The sequence below is a fragment of the Pongo abelii genome, chromosome 1 (genome assembly GCF_028885655.2).
Source record: "Pongo abelii isolate AG06213 chromosome 1, NHGRI_mPonAbe1-v2.0_pri, whole genome shotgun sequence".
NCBI classification, from domain to species: domain Eukaryota; kingdom Metazoa; phylum Chordata; class Mammalia; order Primates; family Hominidae; genus Pongo; species Pongo abelii.
Genome location: NC_071985.2, coordinates 140,452,926 through 140,479,570, shown reverse-complemented (window position 1 = coordinate 140,479,570; position 26,645 = coordinate 140,452,926). Strand labels below are relative to the sequence as shown.

General features: G+C 39.3%; 1 protein-coding gene across 17 annotated transcripts in view; it reads right to left on the bottom strand.

Annotated features, from left to right (window-relative positions):
- Positions 1-3,948: 3,948 nt before the first annotated feature.
- Positions 3,949-26,645, bottom strand: part of EVI5 (ecotropic viral integration site 5) — a 277,149-nt gene continuing 254,452 nt past the window's right edge. For all 17 annotated transcript variants that reach the window (XM_054531115.2, XM_063718560.1, XM_063718554.1 and 14 more), the window contains one exon: positions 3,949-9,177. In XM_054531115.2, coding sequence (XP_054387090.1) covers positions 8,863-9,177 — 315 coding nt within the window. In that variant the 3' untranslated portion in view covers positions 3,949-8,862. The remainder of the gene's footprint in view (positions 9,178-26,645) is intronic.

Here is a 26,645-nt window from a genome sequence, read left to right as displayed (position 1 = left end):
CTTTAAAAAAAAAATCAGAGAAACAACATCTTTAAAGCCAACCGGTTTCTTTCCACCTGACCCTGCTTTCTCCTGTAACTGAGGACAGCCTCAGAGAAGACGCTGTGCAGTCTCTGAAAAGGTGGCCAACTGTAGGCAACAGGGGAGTGAGGACACAGCAGCCTTCTGATCTCACCGTGGACACAGTAGTGAACTGAGAGTCAGTTCAGGACGATTTAAAAAGGTTCTCTGGGCCTGGTTTAAGATGCTTCATTTTCAGACATTCTTGGTAAAATCTGGAGTGCAGGAGAGATGCAGCTATAGACCCAGTTAGGTGACATCAGTAGGTCACCTCTGAGCAGGTCATAGGGTAGGAGAGAATGGGGCATGGTACATAAAGGTTGTGGCAGGGTCACGGCACCATCCGGTACACAGGGTGGGGAATGGGCAGGGAGGGGGTAGGGATGCAAAATAAGCCCCTCCCCCAAGTTGGATGTAACCTCTGAATTCCCACGGCAGTGCGTCTGTACTCCTGTGTCTCTTGCCCCATGCATGAGGGTAGGAGTTGGTCTGATTCATCTTTGCTTCCTCAACAGTGACTGATCTGTGCCTTGTGCCAAAGCAATAGTGTAATTAGAGGACTCTGGAGCTAGGCTGGCTGCATTGGAATCCTGGACTTTCTACTAACATTTGTATTTCACAGATGTTATCTCGTTTCAATAATGAAGACATTGAGGTAAAATGACTTCTTCAGTTATTCATGCATTCATTCAACAAATATTTACTGAGAGCCAAGGCACTGCTGGGGTAGAGATAAAAATCTCTGCACTCATAAAGCTTGCATTCTAGTGTGAGGAGATAAACAATAAACCAACAAATATGTAAAATGGGTAGGATGTCAGACTGTAATCACTGCTATGGAGAAAAGTAAAGCTAGGAAGAGGCTTTTTCAACGGAAGGATCAGAAAAGGCCTCCTGTGCAGGTTGAGCAGAGACCTGGTGGAGGTGGGGAGCTGCCTTGTGGTATTTAGCTGAGCATCCTAGGAAGGGCAGGGTCCTGATGGGAGTCTGGTGTGTCCACGGATCAGCACGGAGGTCATAATGTTTTGTTATTTGTCCAGGATTAATCAGTACAAAGCTTGAGTCCCAGTCTAGTGCTCTAGTGCTAGAATTTTACGCCTAAACATTTTCTTATTTCATGGGCGCTGCAAATTTTATAACCGCAGGTTTTACTTTTTTTCCTTCTAAATATCTTTATTTGAATATCTTTAGTAAATAAGTTGACTTTAAGTTCTTTATTTCTTTTGAGATGGGGTCTTGCTATGTTGCTCAGGCTGGTCTTGAACTCCTGGGCTCAAGTGATCCTCCTGTCTCAGCCTCCCAAAGTGTTGGGATTACAGGCATGAGCCACCATGCCTGGCTGATGCTAAATTCTTAACATGCCTAATATTTCTTTTTTTTTTTTTTTATAATTTTAACCATTTTTAAATGTACAACTTAGTGGCATTAAGTACAATCAGTGTCATGCAGCCACGACCACTATCCATCTCCAAAACTTTTCCAGCATCCCAAAAAAAGTTCCATATCCATTAAGCCGTAACTCTCTTCCCTCACCTCCATTGCTGGGTAATGTCTACTCTATTTCTGTCTCTATGAATTTGCCTGTTCTAGATATCTCATATAAGTGGAACCATACTATGTGTCTGGCTTACTTTACTTAGCATGTTTTCAAGGTTCACCTATTTTGTAGCATTATAATTTTACTTTTTAATGGCTGAATAGTATTCCATTGTATATATAGTATATACCACATTTTACTTACCCATTCACCTGTTGGTCATATGGGTTGTTCCCACATTTTGGCTATCATGAGTAATGCTGCTGTGAACATTGATGTGCAAGTATCTGAGTCACTGCTTTGAGTATATGTCTAGAAGCAGAATTGCTGGGTTACATGGTAATTCTACAATTAACATTTTTAAAGACCACTGAACTGTTTTTCACAGAGGCTACACCATTTTCCACTCCCAGCAGCAATGTACAAAGGTTCCAGTTTTTCCACATCTTTTGCCAACGGTTTTCCTTTTTTTTTTTTTTTTTTTTTTTTTTTTTTGAGCTCCTGGGTTTTCACAGGGCATATTTTCGTTTTTTAAATAGCCATCCTAATAGGTGTGTGAAATGGTACCTCATTGTGGTTCAGATACTACTTTTTTCATGACTACTGGAAACAGAGTCAAATTTGTGATGCGTCTTTAACAGGGGTGTGTGTATATATATGTGTGTGTATAAATATATATATATAATTTTTTTTTAAAGAGACTGGGGCCATCTTGCCCAGACTGGTCTCCAACTCCTGGCCTCAAGGGATCCTCCCATGTCATCTTCCCCAAGTGTTGGGATTACAGGCATGAATCATGGTACCTGGGTGGTGTGTGTGTGTGTGTGTATAGTTTTTGTTTTTGTATTTTACAACCCCTTGTGTCAAGGGCTGACTTTCAATAGATTGCAGTAAGGGAGCTGCTGTGCCATGTACAAAACCCCAAATGATGTATATATTTTTATGTTCGGCCCGAGTGGCTCTTTTTATGACCCAATTCTAAATTTATAGCAGTGGTTCTCAACTAGCAGTGATTTTCATTCTCTGTCCTTCCTGCTGGTGACATTTGACCACGTCTGGAGACATTTTGGGTTGTCCCAACTAAAAGAGGGGGTGCTACTGGCATCTACTGGGTAGAGGCCAGGGATGCTGCAAAACATCCTATGATGTACAGGAGAGCCTCCCAAAACAGAATTATTTGGCTACTTCCAAAAGTCAGTGCCAAGGTGGAGACTCCCTGGATTATAGCTTGTCATATTTCAGGTATCTTCAAAACGTGCCTTAATTCCTGTTGGGAGTAAAGCAGAATATATAGTAAGCTCTTGCTTGTGAACTAAATGACATTACCATTGTGATAAAGATGCAGAAGGTATAACTTTCCTTTTATGATAGTATCCATATGTGTACTCAAATTATATATAATTGAATGTATTTATTGAATTAGTTGCTAATTAATAACCTAAAGTACAATGTGAGATGAAAATACTGCTATTGGTATTTCCAAAAAATTAGCATGTTCCTAAAGGAAACAAACCTAGACATCTTTCACTAAAGACAGTCTTCCATTAAATTAAAAAATATTTACTGAGCCGGGCGTGGTGGCTCACGACTGAAATCCCAGCACTTTGGGAGGCCGAAGCGGGCGGATCACCTGAGGTCGGGAGTTCGAGACCAGCCTGACCAACATGGAGAAACCCTGTCTCTACTAAAAATACAAAATAGCCGGGTGTGGTGGCGCATGCTTGTAATCCCAGCTACTCAGGAGGCTGAGGCAGGAGAATCACTTGAACCCGGGAGGCGGAGGTTGCAGTGAGCCAAGATCGTGCCATTGCACCCCAGCCTGGGCAACAAGAGCGAAACTCCGTCTCAAAAAAAAAAAAAAAAAAATTCTCTGAATGCAATCACGTACCAGATTCTCTGTTTAGCACTAAAAATATGTGGGTGGACCAGGTGGATGTAGTCCCTGCACCTTCGGAGCACAAACCTCGCTAACGAACGTTTCACATCAGGCCAACCTTTTTTTTTTGACACGGAGTCTTGCTCTGTCACCCAGGCTGGAGTGCAATAGTGTGATCATGGCTCACTGCAACCTCCACCTCCCAGGTTCAAGCGATTCTTCTGCCTCAGCCTCCTGAGTAGCTGTGACTACAGGCATGCACCACCACACCTGGCTAACTTTTGTATTTTTAGTAAAAACAGGGCTTCACCATGTTGGCCAGGCTGTTCTCGAACTTCTGAGCTCAAGTGATCTGGCCGCCTCGGCCTCTGAAAGTACTGGGATTACAGGTGTGAGCCACTGCGCCCCACCCATTCGTTAACAGTGTTTTGATGCCCCTCCTCTTTTAAAGTTGAAAAGCTGAAGGAAACAGAAATTCTTATAAAATGGAAAACTTTAATTGTTTAAAGAAAAGGCACACGTAAACATTTCAGGTTATCATACAATGTTACAATAAAAAATTCCAACAGTAAAATGAAACACATTGTAACTTTGCTTCTTGGTAGTATACTGAATGTATTATTCTATCATCTCCTCTTTGGAGTAAAAAGAAGGGATAGGCAGATCAATAGATGTGATGTAAAAACTTGGATCATAAATAGCATCCACTATACCTTTAACCAGAAATTAAATTTCAGCAGAATTAAAATTAATTTTTAAAACTTAGTTTTGTTAATAATAGAGCAGCAGTAACTTTCAAGCTAAAACTCATTGTTTTAGTAAGTACATAATTGATTTCATGAAATGTTTGCTGTCAATGTCTGGTATGTTAATATACATTAATCAAGCTGGTCATGAAACAGTTTTACCAAAATATAATTCATATACTTATTTTACTTTAAACCTGAATATTACAGTGCATTATATAAAAGATAAATGAGAATAAGGAACTAAATTATTTCTTCTGATGTCAGAAATAATATTCTTAAAAAGGTGTAGACCTTATTTTCAATCAAAGGCACTATCTGGAGAGTTAATAAACTGCATCATGTTCAGAGTTGAGAAAAAGTTTTTCTCCTTCCCAAATAACTGGCTGATTAGTTGAAACCTGACATCTCAGTTAGCAAACACTGAATACCTAGTATCTAGCCAAAAAACAAACAAACAAAAAACACGGTGGGGGTAGAAATTGTGTAAAGTTACTTCTTTGACTTCTTTTCCCAGGAAGAATTTTTTTTTAAAGAGACAGGGTCTTGCCATGTTGCCCAGGTTGGAGTGCAGTGGTTATTCTTTCACAGGCGTGATCATTACATACTACAGCCCCAAACTCCTGTACTCTAGTGATCCTCCTGCCTCAGCCTCTTGAGTAGCTGGGACTGTAGGAGTGTGCCAATTTTTAAAAAGGCTGTTGAAGTGTTTTCTTGATCTAAAAGTGTCTGTTTCATTAACTCAATGCAATTTCCATTTTATTCACATCACTTGTATCCTCTACTTGCAGCTTGTCAACCCAGGGTGGCAATGACACCAGGAAGGTAATTATCCCAAGGGAGCAAGCTTTCTTATTATGAGTCATTTCATTCACTTTTCTCCCCGAATATACTCAACTCTAAGTGTTTAACTTAATAACATTTAAATATCACAAAATGTCAGTGATTAAATAAAATTCATCGAGAACATTGTTCAATGCTTCAAAGTCTTGAACAACATACTTACATTAATTTGAATGAAAAGGAGTCAAACCAGGGCATAATATCCTATTGCATCCTAAAGGCCTGGGAGATTTTAAACTCTTCTAAGGTGTATTTGAATCAGATCTTCAAAGAAAAGAGTGTTATTTCTAGTTTTTTTGTTGTCCAAATTACAAGAGTTTCAACAGATTAAGGTTTCCTTACCATGATTATTTTAACACCTAATTCATAATCAGAAATGGTACTTAAGAATATCAAAGTTTAGAATTCAAACATGATTCTAGAAAATTATCTTATCTTAAAGTCAAACTATAACCTTTACTCAATAAAGCATACCCTTAAAGGCCTGTGATGCATGCTTTAAAGAACAGTGATGGGATTCTGGAGTTCTTTCCTTTCTTTCTCCTTTCCAAAGATACAGATATCTTTCTACAGTTTTCTATGGAATAAGAGACTTCATCATATAAAATGGCTGCATGTTTTCCCTTTTGAATAGTTCTGAGTATAAGATCCACCATGAAATTTTACGTTTCCAAATCATAAGCTTAATAGCAAAAGCAAACAATTTGACCTACCACTGAGCTAAACTGAAGAAGAAAAACCTGCATTTTAGAGTATCTGTTATCAAGGGTTAGCAAACTTTTTCTGTAAAGGATCAGATCAATATTTTAGGCTACCTGGGCCATATGGTCTCCCTTGCAATGACTCAACTCTGCTACTGTAGCACAAAGCAGCCATACACAATATTTAAAAGGGTGAGCGTGGGTGTGCCCCAATAAAACTTTACTTATGGACACTGCAATTCGAATTTCATATAATTTTCATGTGACACAAAATATCAGTCTTTGGAATTTTTTCCCCAACTATTTAAAAAAGTAAAAACTGGCAGCTGACTGGAATAGCTTGTAGGTTGCAGTTTGCTGACCCCTGGTCCAGATCATTCAGATTTCTTGATGTGAGGGTCAAAGCAATAATGTGGCCACGCATCATCTCACTTCACTTGGACATTGACAGCTTTCTGGGCTGATAGTATAGAACTCCGAACAAAAATCCCCAAAGCACAAGACAATCCTACGAGTAAGTAGTATCTACACTTACAGACTGTGTAGAGCTTGTAAGTGTTGATACTCATATATCTATCTGTATATATATTCAGGAGACATTTAAATCAAATTCATTTAAATTACATTGTCAAAAAAGCAGGGAATTGCCAGGTGTGGTGGCTTACGTCTAGTAATCCCAGCACTTTGGGAGGTCAAAGCGGGTGGGGATCACCTGAGGTCAGAAGTTTGAGATCAGCCTGGCCAACATAGCAAAACCCCATCTCTACTAAAAATACAAAAATTAGCCAGTTGTGGTGGCGTGCACCTGTAGTCCCAGCTACTTGGGAGCTGAGGCAGGAGAATCGCTTGAACGCGGGAGGTGGAAGTTGCAGTGAGCCAAGATCGTACCACTGCACTCCAGCCTGGGTTACAGAGTGAGACTTCATCTCAAAAAACAAAAATAAAAACAAAACAAAACAGAGAATTGAAAAATTCTTCAGCTGAACCCTTTCAAAAGCTTTGGTTTTAGGGAGATCTAGGTTAAAATCTTGGCTCTTGCTGGGCGCAGTAGCTCGCACCTGTAATCCCCACACTTTGGGAGGCTGAGGCAGGAGGACTGCTTGAGGCCAGGAGTTCAAGACCAGCCTGGACAACACAGTGAGACACCTGTCTCTATATTAAAAAAATTCTTGGCTCTGCTACTTACTAGCTTGTAACCACAGACAAGTTATTTAACCACCAGAATTTAGCCTGGTGTTAAGGACAGACACAGGGGTATGTTTTCAATTTCATTTCTCAGGCAAGCAAATAGCTACAAAAACCTTGCTGGAAAGCCTAGTCCACAATGTACCTGAAGGCTTAACTCCTAGTTTTTGACAGAAAACGACTTTTATCTCTTCTACTCTATTTCATAATTTTTTTTGCCGCATGCAACATACTGTGCAAAACTGTGCCTCCATACATACTGCATTCTACTTTTCTCTTCCAAGGCTTTTTCCATAGGTTAACAAAATGTTTTTTTTTCATAGGCTAACAAAAATGAGAGTAGAAAGTACCCAGTCAACATATTCATGTCGTCTTTCCATAGTGCAAGTATAATTTGGGTGTTTTCTCTAATTTATCAGTGACGGGCATCCTGTTTTCTAGGAAATAATATCTAAATGATATAGGAAAAACTGGTAGGAAAGGATTCTTATGGCTTTATCTATAGAACAAAAACTAGAGATTCTGAAGATCATGTTAATAGATTATTTGTAGATATAATTGCTATGTTTCTTGGACCTTAGCCCATTGCTTAAATTATATTCAGTAGAATATTAGCACTAACTAATACGTGCTATAACCTCTTCAGTCATGAAAAATTTAGTAGTTACATGAAATAAAAGATTCCACCAATAGTGTTTTTGAACAGGCATCAGTTATGAATCTGCTAGTGTTGAATGCTAAGCAAAATACTAAAGCTCTTAAAACATTAGTGTTTTATTTTTAACTTTTAACCTATTATTTACAGAAGTCCTGTTAGATGCTGAAAGCAGTCATTTTGCAACATGTATGTTCTTCATATAAAATGATGTTCAATGTTAGGTGGTACAGATTTATAAATATGTACAAATAAACAGTATGTCTGTATAGTTAACCTACTACTCTAGTAATCAACACATGGAAGCATCATATGCACATAAAAGTTAAACATTAAAACAAAACTTAAAACTCTCAAAACAGATAATCATGAATTTGTGTTTATGAAATTATATAGAATAAAGGCTTTGTGTGTGGGGACTTTCAGTGGCCCACCAATAATTTTCATGAAAAAATAAAAATAAAAAAAAAACCTCCCAGACACAAACAGACAAGGTAGGCTGGGTGCAGTGGCTCATGCCTGTAATCCCAGCACTTTGGGAAGCTGAGGTGGGTGGATCACTTGAGGTCAGGAGTTCAAGACCAGCCCAGCCAACATGGTGAAACCCCATCTCTACTAAAAATACAAAAACTTAGCCAGGCGTGGTGGTGCGCACCTATAGTCCCAGGTACTCGGGAGGCGGAGGCAGGAAAATTGCTTGAACCTGGGAGGTGGAGGTTGCAGTGAGCTGAGATCACACCACAGCACTCCAGCCTGGGTGACAGAGTGAATCTCCATCTTAAAAAAAAAACAACAATAAAAAAAACAAAACACAAGGTAAATCAGATGTATGTCTTGGTCAAATGTCTGTAGACAGCCACCTTGAGAACAAATTGATAAACATAAATACACAATTTGCTCACTGAGCATAAAATATTGCACAAGAGCAGTTTTGTCTGAAGAAAATTCAATTTTCCATAGTTTTGAACTTCAGAATGGTTCCCACATATAGATACAGTTGCATTTTTCTAAACAAGAAACATTAATATTCAGTAATACTGTTAGAACCTTGTTTTACACATTAACCATATACCAGTCTACTTTATGGCAATGGTAAATCAGTGGTAAAGATTTGGCAAAGATAAAAAGGCAGATAAGACTGTAAAATATATATATATATATATATATAATATACATATGAAACAAATTATTTCCAAAAAGCCCTAATCATATGATAACTGATCCCTTAAATAAATCCATAGTCTAGGTCACAGTGATGGTCAGACAGTGGTTGAATACGACTCTCTTCTTCTCGGGGGCCGCTCCTTTTGAACCACTTGGTTGCTCTCTCTGGTCTCCAGCACACTGTCTTCTGTTTCGCTCTCACTACCATCTGCCACTGCGGGGTCCAAAGACATCGAGCCAGATCTTCTGTGCAAAGGAAAACCAACGCCAGTTTCCTGTAAGGAATTATCTATAAAATCTTCATCGGAGGAATGGAATGATTCATCATCTCCTATTAAATGGTTGACAATGTGGATTCCATCAAAAGGAGGTTGGCCCGAGAAGCCCCTCTGGCCTTTTAGGCACCTGAGCTGTTAAAACAAAATCCAAGTTAATATAGTCAAATGGGGGAAACACACACATGCCAAAAAGCAAACATTCCATGTTTAAGGAAGAAGATGCCTTATTATTTTTCTATTTACAGGTATAATCATAGTTACTAATTTTTGAGTGTCTTCTACGTGTTATATAATGGACTTATAATTATTTTTATTTTATTTTTTTTGAGACAGGTCTCAGTCTCACTTTGTCACCCAGGCTGGAGTGCAATGGTGCGATCTCGGCTCACTGCAACCTCCGCCTCCCAGGCTTAAGCGATTCTCCCACCTCAGCCTCCTGAGTAGCTGGGACTACAGGCGTGCGCCACCATGCCTGGCTAATTTTTTTGTATTTTTTGTAGACACAGGGTTTCACCATGTTGCCCAGGCTGGTCTCAAACTCCTGGGCTCAAGCAATCTGCCTGCCTCAGTCTCCCAAAGTGTTGGGATTACAGGTGTGAGCCACCACACCTGGCCTGTAACTTATTTTAATTGAATCATAACAACCGTCCTATGTGATAGATTTTAGTATTTACTTTTCTCATTCTACAGATCACGAAATGGAGACTCAGGAAGAGTAACTTGCTAAGGACATATATAGCTAGTAGCAAAGTTTAGATTCAAACTAAATCTTCATTATACTAGAGATAATATAATGGACTCCATGTACCCATCACTTAATTTCAACAAGTAACACCCATCGTGGACAATCTTTTTACATTACACCCCTCTTGTTCCTGGATAATTTTGAGGTAAACCCCAGACATCCTATCAGTTTATCTGTAAATATTTTGCTGGTATTTCTAGAAGATATGAACTTTAAAACCATACTGTCACACACACTATCCTGACAGAATGTCTCCATAGTTCTGTAAATGATGAAAATGATTTATAAATCATTAAAACTTTGCTAAGAGTCTCCATCCTGTTATAATAGCCCAAAGGCCAGCATATCACCGTCACTCACAGTCGGGGAGGAATGCTGCTTCCCACTCATGAGGTTTCCTTCTGCATGGGGGGAATGCCAGTCCGGTATAACATTTCTGCCTTCTCTCCCCAACTCCCCCTGGGGAGAAGGTGAGGCTTCTCTTAGTGGGGAGGAGGAGAGAGGAATGGTATGCCTCACTCATCTCTTTTCCCTTTCTTCCCGTCTTTTAGAACGAGGCTCTAGTCCTCAATCCCTGGAGTTTTATAGTACAAGACCCTCACATTAGGAGGCTTAAGGAGGTCAAAAGCTACCTGTTACTGGGTGGGCAAGTCTGACTAATTCTAGAGTTTAGTATTGAAAAAATTGTGCCACATTTAAATCTAAACCACATTTTCCAAAACCAGTTTTATCAGAATTAAAACTGATTTATTTTCATCATCTGCCACTTCTTTGCTCAAGTTTCCTCAAACTCCCAAACCCACAACCATGATAGTACCAGTTCTACTCACATACAATTAAGTCATCAGCTCTGCCCTCAAGAGTTTATGTTTTAAAGTTTGATTTTGACATTCTGTCACTTATTTCATTTCTCTCATGCATCATGAATTTTATCCTACAATAAAGTGGAAGAGTAAAAAACCAAAACCAAAAACAAGAATTAGCTACCAAATATCTACTCTGACTATTAAGAATCTTGCTAAAATATGCTCCACGTCTCCTACCCTTATCCTTGTTTCTCAGGGACAAACTCCTAGTCACAATCTTTAGATAAAGGCAATGTGAAACATTCAGGAAATATTACATACACTTTCAAAACTAACGGTTCTGAGAATAAAGACATTACAGCCTCACCATAATACCTCCCAGCTTTCCTGAAAGACTTCCAGGAAGAAGTGAAGAAACCTCAGCACTTCCCTGATTGTATATGACAACAAGAATCAGCAGGGATGCAGGGACTCAGAACAATGATGTCTGGCCCAAGCAGACCTTCAACTATACTCCTGTGCCCTAGACCAAGTGGACAAATTTATAGTGAGGTACAATGTAATTTAAATAATACCATTCTCCTTGGCAGAACAGAGGGATCTATACTTGGAGTTGAATCTTTAGGAAAAGGGCATATAGCACCACAAAGGCCTCCTCAAGGTTGTGATACCCACTGCATTGTTACAACTGCCACGTTCTGATGCAACATCCTATCGCCATATTGCAACACACGATTTATAGCTCCAAGTGTTAAATTAAGTCAGTTAATCTCTTCCTTTCTCTTTTTCCCCCAGACCTTTTTGAAGAAATCATATGGAACATGTGTCTTCCTTCTTCCTGGCTGTTATAAACGAGGAGTATGGTAGAAGAACCACAACTTCCCAACTGTTTGGAAAGCTGCAGCTTTCCTTTGCTCTAACAAAATTTATTGCAATTAAAACACTGCAGCCTCATCATCAGATGTAATTATAGAAAATTAACTATAGGTTGAAGGGTCATTTCCTCAACATCAAAGGAATCTCATTGAGAGCTGTTAATATGGAATAGCAAAGGTAAAGGAATTTATTGGTGGAGAGAAAAAATGGTGAAGGTAAGCGACTATCTGGTAAAACTGAAGCTATCCCTTGGTTATCTGTCCCTTAAACTTAGGCGTGTGCACACTGGATCTGATGAGGGAGGAGTCCTGTACTAGGCCTGGAAGTGGGCATTTGGGGAAGGAATTCCAGGGTACTGACTACCCAGAATATGTTCTAGAAGGGGCTGCATGAACTTCAGGTAGACATGTCTTCTGGGAGTCCTCATCCTGTGGAAAGGGGTTTGGCTAGAAGAAAGCCACAGCTGGGCCCTCTAAAGTGTAGTCCTGGCTATCTGATCTAAATGGTATACTGCTTATCCTTATTACCAGACTTTCAGGGGCAAACTATATTTAGGCAACAACAAAAAGCAGGCAGGCAATCAACCTTCCCAACTCTCCCTTTCCTCCAAAAAAAAAAAGAAAAAAATCCTTACGGGTATTATCACTAGCAAACTGAGATTAGCATATTTCAAAATGTAATCCACTAGTCATCTGCATAAGAACTGAGGATTTCTGTCAAAAATGTAGAGTCCCTCTTGAGATCCAAGGATTTTGAATCCTTTTGAAAAGTGAAATCCCAGAATATACGTTTTTTACATGCATCTCAGGAAATTTTGAAATATGATCGGACCTCTATATCAGTGGGACCCACATTCATGGATTCAAACAATTGTGGGTCCAAAATAATTAGGAGAAAAAAAAAGGATGGTTTCCTCTGTACTGAACATGTATCGACTCTTTTCTTGTCATCATCCCCTAAACGATACAGTATAACAACTATTTACATAGCATTTACATTAGATTAGGTGCTAAAAGTAATCTAGAGATGACTCAAAGTATATGGGAGGATGTCTGTAGGTTGTATGCAAACACTACATCATTTTATATACGGAACTTGAGCATCCATGGATTTTTGGTATCCACAGGGATCCTGAAACCAATCCCCCATAGATACCAAGGGATGACTGTGCTCTAAACTCTCAGAATCACCATGGTAGACCCTCTGGTTCAAATAAAATGGGGCTGAGACAGAAAAAAGTTTATTTAGCTGAAATGGAACTCTTAATTATTTAGGACAAAAGTGCTTCTGAACTATGAACATCTGACCAGTGTCTGGTATATAGAAATGGACGCGATCTTTCCAGTAGTACAACCAAGCTGTTCCGGGCCAATTCTACCACCTGCTGGCTGACACAAGGAAAACTGTTTAAACGAACTTTTTCTGCAACTTTCTTCCTGTGGTATAGAGGTAGGGCTGAAGACCTATATGGTTAAAAAGCCTGAATAACTCTGATGCACATCTCAGAATAGGGACCACTACTCTAGGCAATGGCTTTTGTTTGTATTTTGGTTTTGTCTGAAATCTCTTTGGGCTCATCAGGGAATCAGGAATCTGATAAAAACTATCCACTTGAAAATTACACATAATAATTTATTATATGCTTTTTTTTTTTTTTTTTTGGGTCGGGGGAGACAGGGTCTGGCATTGTTGCCCAGGCTGGAGTGCAGTGGTGCAAACTCAGTTCACTGCAACCTCTGCCTCCTGGGCTTGAGCGATCCTCCTGCTTCAGCCTCCCAAGTAGCTGGGACTACAGGTACATGGCACTACACCTGGAAAACTTTTGTATTTTTTGTAGAGATGAGGTTTCGTCATTGTTGCCCAGCTGGTCTTGAACACCTGAGCTCAAGCCATCTGCCTGCCTCGGCCTCCCAAAGTGCTGGGATTACAGGTGTGAACCACCATGACTGACGAAGCATATGTTTTTGAGGCCCATTGTCTTTCCTAATTTTTGAATACATACTACATGAGTATCTTCAAACACTGAGCAACAACAAAAATTTTTTGTGAAATGCCAGTAAAAACAAAAAGTATTATATTTCCAGGTAAAATGAGACACGGGTTTTTTAAAGTCACTGAATGTGCATGGAAGTATTTTTGAGACTCACTAAGGAAATAGAGGCACCAGCACTCTCTGTAATTTTTATAAAAGATTCCTATCTGAGGGAATCTTGGGATTCCCCAAAAAAGGATCTCAGTTTGATCACCCTACAATGAAGGTCAACAAGTCCTACCCAGGAATTCAAAACACCTGTCAGTCTTTAGTTCCCTAGTCTTAAAGTTCGAGCAGAGTCACATATTACCAGAGAATTTGAGGATAGTATCTCCGAGAAGCCGGAAAAAAACGCAATTAGGAGAGAAGAGACTATCTGGGAAGAAGGAAACTTTAAAAAATCATTTATTGCCTCTGCAGACACTGCATCTATGTAAAAATAACAGGATGCTTAAAAAAAAGAAAAAAAAAAGAGGTCTTAGACCTCTTTACCTTTCTCTTACCTGAAAGTCATGAGCTTCGAGACTGAAAAGGCCTAGCAAGTGTCCAGGACAGTGGATAAAAGTAGACCTATACCATGACACATCACAGTGAAGTTTCAGGACACTTGAAAGAAAGAAAAGGTAAAGCTTCCTGCCAAAAGCAAAAACATGTTTTATATAAAAGATTTAAGAATCAGAATGGCATCAGACTCTCCAACTGCAAAAGACAGAGCAGTGCCTTCAAAATTCTGAGAAAAAATAATGTCTACATTAAAATTTTTATAATCATCTTCAATTTTTAAAATACCCACTCAAACTATCAAATAAATGTGAGGCTAAGTAAGAGTTAAGACCTACAACAAGGCCTTTTTTTGTTTTGTTTTTTAAACTTCTTTTGGATCAATCATGAGATGTAGAATCTAATAAAACCTTTTTATGATTTATCTCCCATAAACCATTTTTTCAGGAAAGTAGATAATATGCTCCACCAAAATAAAGTACATCAAGGAAAAAAGGCATCTTTTGTCTTTGATGGAAGAAAGAGGAAGTCCAGTACAAAAGTATGGCAAAGGGAATCCCTAGGGTAATGAAAAATGTCCCCAAGATGACAGCTGTACAAGAGACCTAGAGGCATCCAGCCCAGACTAGAGACTGAAGCAGTCAGAAGAAAGATTTCTTCAAGAAGATGAAATTCATAGAACACCTAAATTGTTTGGATAGAGGAGATTAACACATAAAAGGAAATTTCATGACACTAGAGGAGAGTTACACATAAAAGAACACACCAAGCAAATGAAAAAAACCAAGGCAATCATTTGGGCAAATGTATACCAGCAAAACAGTCACATTAATACACTATTTCCATACAACTGATGCTATTTGGCAATAAAAAGGAATGAAGTGCTGATATATGGATGAACTTCAAAAATATTAAGCTGGCCGGGTACATTGGCTCATGACTGTAATCCCAGCACTTTGGGAGGCTGAGGCGGGTGGATCAGCTGAGGTCGGTACTTCGAGACCAGCCTGGGCAACATGGGGAAACCCCGTCGTCTCTACTAAAAATACAAAAATTAGTTGGGTGTGGTGGTGCACGCCTGTAATCCCAGCTACTTGGGAGGCTGAGGTATGAGAATTGCTTGAACCCCAGAGGCAGAGGTTGCAGTGAGCTGAGATCATGCCACTGCACTCCAGCCTGGGCAACAGAGTAAGACTCTGTCTTTAAAAAAAAAAAAAAGAATATGAAAGCTAAGTGAAAGACACAAGAGACAATATATTGTATGATTCCATTATATGAAATGTCCAGAACAGGCAAATCTTATAGAGACAGAAAGTAGATTAGTGGCTGCCTAGGACTGGGGGAGAGAGAAGAAAGGGGGTGATTGCAAATAGGCATGCAGTTTCTTTTGGGGTGACAGAAGTATTCTAAAGTTGTGCATATAGTTGCAAAACTATGCAAACATGCAAAACCCATTGAATTTTACACTTAACATATTATAATATGTAAGTTATATCTTAATAAAGCTTTTTTTTAAAGTAGAGCCAGAAAAACAAGAACATCATTTTCCAACCCCCCTCATAACACCATCTTGGAAACTTGTGAAAAATAAAACTTCCCAGGCCTGTCTTCAGTCTCCACTCCAGAAGAGAGGCCTGAGAAGAGGCATACTTAAGCACCTATGAGCTTGCTGTTGTGTTGTGAGTGACAGTTATGTAATTCTAATGATGTAAATGTAAACTAATGATGTAGATCCTGTAAATTAATCTAACAAAAATCATTACATTAGTAGAATGGTGGGATAAAAAGTCTGTGGGTTCATGGTGGGGGTGAGGAGAATGAAAAAGAGATAAATCTTTCCCCATGTAAAGATGCCAAAACTGAACACTCAAGAATTAGTGGCCAGGCATGGTGGCTCATATCTGTAATCCTAGCACTTTGGGAGGCTAAGGCAGGTGAATCGCTTGAGCCTAGGAGTATGAGACTAGCCTGGGCAACAATGTGAGACCGTCTCTACAAAAAACACAAAAATTAACTGGGCGTGGTGGCATGTACCTGTAGTCCCAACTACTCAGGAAGCTGAGGTGGGAGGACTGCTTGAGCACAGGAGGTCAAGGCTGCAGTGAACTATGATCCCACCACCACTGCATTCTAGCCTGGGTGATAGAGTGTGACCCTGTCTAAAAAAAAAAAAAAGAATTAGTTTGAAAATAGTGGCCCACAAAAAGCAAGTATGAGATTGCTGCTGCTTCTTCTTTTTTTTTTTTTTTTTTTTTGAGACAGGGTCTCATTCTGTCACCCAGGCTGGAGTACAGCGGCACGATCCCAGCTCATTGCAGACTCTACCTCCCAGGCTCAGGTGATCCTCCCACCACAGCCTTCCGAGTAGCTGGGACTACAGACGTGGGCCACCACACCTGGCTAATTTGTGTATTTTCTTTACAGACGTAGTTTCGCTATGTTGCCCAGGCTGGTCTCAAACTCTTGGGCTCATGCAATCCACCCACCTTTGCCTCCCAAAGTGCTGAGATTACAGGCGTTAAGCCACCCTGCCCAGGCAAGACTGCTTCTTTTTGTAAAAGCCTTTTAATTATTCTTTGACTTTTTAAATTATGTGCATGATAAATGTAAACATTAAAAAATTAAAACCTCCACTTCAAAAGAAGAAATAAAATATATGCTTTATCCAAAATTCAAAGACTGACAGCTAGGTGTTGTGGCTCACGCCTGTAATCCCAGCACTTTGGGAGGCCGAAGCAGATGGATCACTTGGGGTCAGGAGTTTTGAGACTAGCCTGGCCAACATGTTGAAACCCCGTCTCTACTAAAAATACAAAAATTAGCCATATGTGGTGGTGCGTGCCTGTAGTCCCAGCTACTTGGTAGGCTGAGGCAGGAGAATCACTTGAACCCAGAAGGCGGAGGTTGCAGTGAGCTGAGATTGCGCTACCTCACTCTAGCCTGGGCGACAGAGTGAGACTCTGTCTCAAAAAAAAAAAAAAAAAAAAAAAAAAAAAAAAAAATTCAAAGACTGACATTAAATCATAATCAAATAGTGTCAAAAAATTATCAATGATTTCGTGGACTTCTTTTTTTGCGGGCATTTTAAAAGCTTAACAGCATAAGAAACTACTGGAAATTGTCAAAAAATGGTCTTTCATACAATTTTAGTTTTATTATTTACTACATAAACTATACCTCAACTAAAGGCACCTTAGAAAATAAAGCAATTCTACAACCCACAATCCGGAGATAATCCATTAACATTTTAATATAGCTTTCAAGATAATTTCTCTAACCTTACTTACTTTTCAAAAATGGATTGGTCATTACGCATGTTGTTTAATAACCTGCCTTTTCACTTAATAACATATCAAACATTTCTCGTTGTCATAATCTTTTACTGGCTGCATGGTATCTCATTTAGCAACGTGTCATCATCTGCTTAACTGATTTTGTTTGGAAATTTAGCTTTCCATCTCCTCACAACAGCACTGCCATGAACTCAGTTTCTGAACTCACAGTTCTTCAGAGCCGTCTTATTCTTTCATTAAGATATATGGCCAGAAATATAAAATACAGCATGAGTTTTAACACTGAACTTTGAACACAGAACTTTGATTTCTATGTTTGAGCTGTCCTCCAGAAAGGTGATTAAGAATTTATACCTTCGCCAGGCATGGTGGCTCATGCCTGTAATCTCAGCACTTTGGGAGGCCAAGGCAGAAGGATCACAAGGTCAGGAGACCAGCCTGGCCAACACAGTGAAACCCCGTCTCTACTAAAAATACAAAAATCAGCCGGGTGTGGTGGCAGGCACCTGTAATCCTAGCTACGCGGGAGGCTGAGGCAGAACTGCTTGAACCTGGGAGGCGGGGGTTCACTAGCCAAGATCACGCCACTGCACTCCAGCCTGGGTGACAGAGCAAGACTCCATCTCCAAAAAAAAAAAAAAAAAAAAAAAAAATTTACACCCTCAACAACATTGAAAAGTTCTGGTTTCCCTACAACTTTGCATCACTTTTTTGCTTTTTCATTTTTGTCAGTTAGGTAAGTAAAAAGTTTAAAACATTCACTCATTCATTTATGAGACAGGGTCTCCCTCTGTCACCTAGGCTAGAGTGCAAGGACACAATCATAGCTCACTGCATCCTTGAACTCCTGGGCTCAAGTGATCCTCCTGCCTCAGGCTCCTGAGTAGCTAGGACTACAGGAATACTCCACCACACCAACTAATATTTATTTTATTTCTATAGAGATGAGGTTTCACTCTGTTGCTCAGGCTGGTCTTTAACTACCAGCCTCAAGCAATTCCCTCACCTCAGCCTTCCAAAGTGGTGGGATTACAGTCATGAGCCACTGAACTTAGCCTGTGACTTTTTTTGTAGAAGCAGGGTCTATGTTCCCTAGGCTGGTCTTGAACTCCTGGCCTCAAGCAATCCTCCTGCCTCAGCCTCCCAGAGTGCTGCAATTATAGATGTGAGCCACGGTGCCTGGCCTTTAACTTTTTATTATGGAATTTTTTTAAAAAATACAGTGAATAATTTAGTGAACCCCCATGTTGTCATCACCTAGCTCTAACAATCATTAAAATATGCACTTTGTTTCCATGTTAACATCCCCCCTTCACCCTCACCCTGGCAACCATGGACTATTTAACTGGAAGCAAATGAAAAAGGATTTTTAAATAACAACCTTGGCCTGTTGAAATAGTTATATTTCAACATTTTAAAAAATTTATTAATATATTTTTTAAAAAATATATTACATAATCAAATTCAGTCCTTCACATTATTTTATCTTCAAATATGGGTATATAAAATAAGTAAAAACAAGTTTATGTTACAATCTTTGTTTCTTTCTAATGAATGTCTTCTAGTTTCTGTAACATTTAAAAATAATGTATTTTAGGTATTCATTAGATTTGCTATCTTCCAAATAACATCAGCAAAGAGTCACAACTACCAGAGAGACATTCTCACTGGCTATTCAATTCAGCGAGCCGCTCTGGAGTCCTTACTTCTGTGAGAATATTAGAGATGTTAAGAGTACCCTTCTGACTTGCTAATTCTCTACACCAGTAATTTGGTATGTATAATTACCGCTTGGGTGACTGGACATGGTGACTTATGCTTGTAATCCCAGCACTTTGGGAGGCCGAGGCTGGTGGATCACTTGAGGTCAGAAGTTCAAGACCAGCCTGGCCAACATGGTGAAACCCTGACTCTACTACAAATACAAAAATTAGTTGGGTGTAGTGGTGCATGCCTGTAGTCCCAGCTTAGTCCCAGCTACTTGGGAGGCTGAGGCAGGAGGATTGCTTGAACTTGGGAGGTGGAGGTTGCAGTGAGCCGAGATAGTGCCACTGCACTCCAGCCTGGGTGACAGAGCAAGACTCCACCTAAAAAAAAAAAGAAACTGCCTGGGTTTATTATTTAAAAAACAAAAAACAAAAAAGATTCTTGAGCCCTACTCTCAAACATATGAATTCAGCAGGACAGGCCCAGGAGTTTGTATTTTAAACAAGTACTCCAGGTGATTCTGAAGAGGGTGGTCCATACACTGCTCTAAAGGAACTGGATTTGGGAATTGACTATATTAGACCATGTTAAGAAAATTTGATAAAGGTAAATAAATTTAGATGTAAAGATTCCTTGTTGATTTATCACTTCCATTTTCACACTGTCCACTGTCATATTTTTAAAATACTCTGGCCTAAATGTGGCCACACAACCAACCAGAGCAGGGAAAAATCAAAATGAAAATAAACATGAGGCTAGTAAATACCTTTAAGATATGACCTATTCTTTGGGGTTTACAGACACTTTCACCATGTAGTTTCAAGTCTAGGCCCATTAAGGTGTTTTGTGGGATTCATTACTGAAGCGCACCACCCAATTTTAGACATCTCAACAATCACAGTCTACACTTGAGACAACATGTGTGTTTGGGTGAAACAGCATCAGAACCTTTTCTTTTCTTCCTACTAAGTGTCAGTCTTCAAGTTTTATTCCAAGGATCAGCTTCATATCCAGGTGACAAGCCATATCCTTTAAGGAATAACATGTCTACCCTTAGGAATATAGTCGTAGTTTACAGACATTGATAGATTAACTACCTTTTTTTTTTTTTTTTTTAGACAAAGTCTCACTGTGTTCCTGGCTGGAGTGCAGTGGTGTGATCTCAGTTTACTGTAAGCTCTCCGCCTCCCAGACTCAAGCAATTCTCCTGCCTCAGCCTCCTCAGTAGCTGGGATTATAGGCGCCCACCACCACACCCAGCTAATTTTTGTATTTTTGGTAGAGACAGGGTTTCACCATGTAGGCCAGGCTGGTCTCGAACTCCTGATCTCAAGTGATCTGCCCGCCTTGGTCTCCCAAAGTGCTGGAATTACACGCGTGAATCACTGGCGCCCAACCAGATTAAGTATTTTTTAATACTACTCAACAGCCATAGGAGAGACACATACATCGGGGTGTGTGTGTGTGGTAGGTTGGAAGGGGCATTTTGTTATAATAAGATATGAGTCAATTCAGAATCAGTGCCAATGACAATGCCTTTTTTTTTTTTTTTTTTTTTGAGACAGAGTCTCAATCTGTTGCCCAGGCTGGAGTGCAGTGGCACAATCTCAGCTGACTGCAACCTCTGCCTCCTGGGTTCAGGCAATTCTTCTGCTCAGCCTCCCGAGTAGCTGGGATTACAGGCCTATGTCACCATACTTGGCTAATTTTTGTATTTTTAGTAAAGATGGGGTTTTGCCATATTGGCCAGGCTGGCCTTGAACTTCTGGACTCAAGTGAGTCACCTGTCTTGGCCTCCCAAAGTGCTGGGGTTACAGGGGTGAGCCACTGCACCCGGCCAACAATGTTATTTTGATAAAATCCTACTAATATATCTTGATGTTTCTTGACTAGGTTAGTAATTTTAGGTTGATTTTTGGAATATTCTTATAATAATTTGTTTGAAATTTGTAGATTAAAAATGATTAGGTACCACTGCCAACATTTTAAAAAACATTCTTCATGATCAGCTCATCAGACGCTGGTACTATTACTATAACATCAGTCTATTGCTTCTTTCGGACCCAGGCTCTCATTAGAACAGTAGGAAAGTTTTGCTGTAATTACGTTCCCGTTGTATTTATTTTTATTTTTTTCTTAGACCAGATATCCACACCAACCCAGTTTTAGATAGGTCTCAGAAGATAATCTCTATGGAAACCCAGGAGCTTTAATATAAATGTATACACACACAAACATACAAATGAAATATATGTTTCTTAAGGGCATGCCCTTTCCAAGACTTTGAGTAGGGTTCTGGCTTCTAGAACAATGCAACCTGTACCAATTATTGTTTTTGTTTTTTTTGAGATGGGGTCTCCCTGTGTCACCCAGGTTGGAGTGCAGTGGCACTATCACAGCTCACTGCAGCCTCCACCTCCCTGGCTCAAGTGAGCCTTCTGCCTCAGCCTTCTGAGCAGCTGAGATCACAGACATGTGCCACCACGCCCAGCTAATTTTTAAATTATTTGTAGACATGAGGCCTTGATATGTTGCCCAGGCTGGTCTTGAACTCCTGGGCTCAGGTGATCCTTCCACCTCAGCCTCCCAAAGTGTAGGGATTACAGACATAAGCTGCCGTGCACAGCCACCAATTATTTTTTCTAGCTAGAAATTATCACATGGTGTCACATCTGAAAAGCCTAATTAGATACAGAAAGTATGTGCTTAAAATATGGAGGAAAGAGAGCATGGTAGGTCTGAAGAGCTGTTAAGCTGTTTAATATTAGTGTATGAGTGTGTTTGGGTTATGGGGAGTGACATGGAGGAACCTTAAATGCATATTGCAAAGCAAAAGAAGCTTATCTGAAAAAGGCCACATAGTGTATGATTACAACTACATGACATTCTGGAAAAGGAAAAATTATGGAGGCAGTAAGCAGTGGTTGCAGGAGTTCAGGGAGGAGAAGAGGGATGAACAGGTGGAACATAGGGGATTGTCAGGCAGTGCAACCATTTTGTATTCTACTGTAATGGTGGATACATGTCATTATACATTTGTCAAAACATATAGAATGTACAACACAAAGAATGAACCCTAATGTAAACCATGGACTTCAGTTAATAATAATGTGTCAATGTTGGCTCATCAATTGTAACTTATGTATTAAACTACCGCAGGATGTCAATTACAGGAGAAAGGCAGAAGGTGTTGAAGGGGCATACGGTAACTCTCTAAATTTTCCACTTAATTTTTAATTATTCTGTAACTCTGACTGTCCCCCAAGATAAAGTCTACTGATTAACAATTAGATGTTCAGTGTTTTTTTTCCTATGGCCATAACGCTCTAATGGCAAAACTGCTTGAGAAAAGTTTGAGGCTATGTGTGTTTTCAAGAATGTATTTAGGGCCAGGTGCGGTGGCTCATGCTTGTAATCCCAGCAGTTTGGGAGGTGGAGGCAGGTGGATCACTTGAAGTCAGGAGTTAGAGACCAGCCTGGCCAAAGTGGTGAAACCCTGTCTCTACTAAAAATACAAAAATTAGCCAGGCAAGGTGGCACATGCCCGTACTCCTAGCTACTTGGGAGGCTGAGGTAGGAGACTCGCTTGAACCTGGGAGGTGGAGGTTGCAATGTACTGAGACAGTGCCACTGCTCTCCAGCCTGGGTGAAAGAGTGAGACACTGTCTCAAAAAAAAAAATAAATAAATAAATAAAAGAAAAGAAAAAGTATGTATTTAGGCTCATTTTTAAGTGAAATAAAACACAGCAAAATGTGCAGATTTTAAGTGTACAAGTTGGTAAAATTTTACTTACATACATAGTCATGAAATTATCACCCAGATTGAGCTATAGTGCATTTCCCACACCCCAGGAGACTTCCATGTGTCTTCATCCAGAAACTGCCCTACACTCTTCCAAAGGTAACCACCATTCTGACATCTACCATAACACAATAGTTTTGTCTATTCTTGTATTTAATATAAAGGATTATATGGTATGCATTTGTTTCTGTATCCTGTTATTCAGCATTGTCTGTGAGATTCACCAATGTTGGCAGGTAGCATGGTAGTTTATGCTTTTTTGGTGTGGCATAGTATTGCATTTGTGATTACATCATAATTTATCCATTCTAATGTTAATGGCCATTTGGGTTGTCTCCAATCTATTACATAAAATGCTGCTATGAGCATTCTTATACATGTCTTTTGGTCAATATATGTACTCATTTCTCTAGAGTGTAACTTCTGCATCATAAAGAAGATTTAGTAAATACTGCCAAACCATTTTCCACAGAGTTTGTAATAGGCTCCTTACTTTTTGCAAGAGAACTTTTACCTTACCTTCTGCCTAGTTAATTGTCAAAGCCAATTGATGGTCCCTTAACTGACCACACTGAATAACTTAATTCCATGTTCTTAATAGAAAATACAACACTGAATTTTCAGCTATCCAATCATGTTAGTGAAGATACGGAATAGGAAGTCTTGTACATTGCTGATGGGAGTGTAAACTGGTATAAGCACTTTGGAAAATGGCTTTGCAGTATCGACTAAAGTTGAATGTCTACACACTTTATACCTAGAATAACTATACACTTCAGTGTGCTTTGGGACAGTCCTGGCTTATGCCTGTTGTTACACAATAATCTTTAATTATTTTCATTCTCAAAAGTGTCCCGGCTTGAACAATTATAGTAGTCACCCAGCAATTCCATTCCTAGGCATATGAAAAACAGAAATAAATATATTACACCAAAAATTTTATAACAGGGCTCATAACAGTTTTATTCATAATAACTCCAAATGGAAATAACTCAAATGTTTACAATAGTCAAATGCACAAACTATGATATATTCACATGAGATACTACTATACAGTAGCAAAAATGAACAGACTACTGCTGCATGGAACTACATGGATAAATCTCAGCATTGACTGAAAGATCCAAAACCCCAAATAACTCATTCTATATGATTTCATTAGCAAAATGTTAAAAACCAGGGATCTCGTTTGTGATGTTAGAAGTCAGGAAAATGAGGAGATGAGAGAGAGAGTGTGGGAGGAGTAACGAGGGCCTTCTGAAATTCTGGTAATGTTCTAGTTCTTCACCTGAGTTGAAATTAAATGGGCATGCTCATTTTTGTGATAATTCATCAAGCTACTTATGGTGTGTATTTTTCTGTACATATCTCATACTTCAATATAAATGTATCCTAAATAAAAGTCTAAGAAATAATATCTATAAAAGACTGTTGGAAAGACATGCAATTGCCATTCATTCTTCCACTAGCATACCTCTTGATCTAACCAGATGACCAGTAAGTTATGTATTTAGATCCCACTGTTTTTGCCCATTACAAAATTGCTCTTTATATGTTAGACCATTAGCCTAACACTTTCCTGTTTAGTACATTTCCTTATCCTCTTCATATAGACCCATAAGAGAAACTTCTTTCAAAGTTTAGAAATAGGAAAAGAATAACTGGTTTGGCTTTGTCTTACTAGACACATTCTTCAACATATTATGCTCCTTACTTTGCTTTGGCTACCAAATATGTGACCTACTTTGATACTGTATGCATTTCTGTTTGCTAACATGAACTCTCGTCTTACCAGATTTCACCTTAGCAATGATTCTTTTAACTGTTAGACTGAAGCATACATTGCCACTTTTTAAGTGAATGTCAAGTATCAGTAATTTATTTTGGTTTAACCTAATATTTGATTATTTTTGTGTCATATGTATTCATGCAAACTGCCTAAAAATCTATAGGGAACAAGGTAAGGTACAAATATAAAAATAAATATTTGTCACTGTGCATAATCAGTCTCAGTTTCAATTATTTGTTTGGTTGTATGCTAAGAATAAGGTGATTAATAAAACAATCAAATATGGCTCCACATTTATTGGTAGTTTGACCATTTAGACAATAATAGAAAGACTAGCCAGAACCAAATCCCTAATCCAATAACAAAATAAAAACAAATAAGAAACCTGCTTCTTTTATTTTAAAAGTCTTTTTTTGTTTTCTAGTATTATAGTGATATTGTTAAACTATTAGCATTTTTATAAGCCATTTTAAAATAATGTTTATAGTATTTAAAATAAATCAATGGGCATATTTTCATAAATACTTTCATAAAAATTGTACTTATTGTATTTTCATAAATACTTTCATAAATATTGTACTTATTAACACATGATTGAATATATGTAGATAAATTTTTTCTAAATCATATGATTTGACATTAGAGCTAAATATTTAAAATAAGCACTGTTTGGAAAAATATGGAATAATTGGTAGGTGTAGATGTATTCTCTCTTTTCTGTTAGTCCCTTGGTGGTAGGGATTATTTCTTAATCATTTTTATATCCTAGAACTTAGTACTCTGACTTGACAAGAGCAGGCACATTACTTGGTAAGAGCAGGCACATGAACACTGAAAAGATGGTAGGGTTCTTGAAAAAGCCCTAGTGGTAGCAAGGCCACTGAGGCCAGACTGCCTCTCCAGATTCCCTCCTCTCTGGGCAGGGCATCTCTGAAAAAAACGCAGCAGCCCCAGTCAGGACTTACAGATACAACCCCCACCTCCCTGGGACGAAGCACCTGGGGAGAAGGGGCGGTTGGGGGCACAGCCTCAGCAGACTTATACATCCCTGCCTGGCAGCTCTGAAGAGAGCAGCGGATCTCCCAACACAGTGTTCAAGCTCTGATAAGCGACAGACTGTCTCCTCAAGTGGGTTCCTGACCCCTGTGTGTCCTGACTGGGAGACACCTCCCAGTAGGGGCCAACAGACACCTCATACAGGAGAGCTCCGGCTAGCATCTGGCAGGTGCCCCTCTGGGACGAAGCTTTCAGAGGAAGAAACAGGCAGCAATCTTTGCTGTTCTGCAGCATCCACTGGTGATACCCAGGCAAACAGGGTCCAGAGTGGACCTCCAGCAAACTCCAGCAGACCTGCAGCAGAGGGGCCTGTCAGAAGGAAAACTAACAAGCAGAAAGGCATAGTATCAACATCAACAAAAAGGAAGTCCACTCAGAGACCCCAGCCAAAGTTCACCGACTTCAAAGACCAAAGGTAGATAAATCCGCGAAGATGGGGAGAAACCAGTGCAAAAAGGCTGAAAATTCCAAAAACCAGAACACCTCTTTTCCTCCAAAGGATCACAACTCCTTGCCAGCAAGGGAACAAAACTGGATGGAGACTGAGTCTGACGAATTGACAGAAGTAGGCTTCAGAAAGTGGGTAATAACAAACTCCTCTGCGCTAAAGGAGCATGTTCTAACCCAATGCAACGAAGCCAAGAACCTTGAAAAAAGGTCAGATGAATTGCTAACCAGAATAACCAGTTTAGAGAAGAACATAAATTACCTGATGGAGCTGAAAAACACAGCACGAGAATTTCATGAAGCATACACAAGTATTAATAGCCAAATAGATCAAGCGGAAGAAAGGATATCAGAGATTGAAGATCAACTCAATGAAATAAAGCAAGAAGACAAGATTAGAGAAAAGAGAGTGAAAAGAAACAAACAAAGCCTCCAAGAAATATGGGACTATGTAAAGAGACCAAATCTACGTTTGACTGGTGTACCTGAAAGTGATGGGGAGAATGGAACCAAGTTGGAAAACACTCTTCAGGGTATTAACCAGG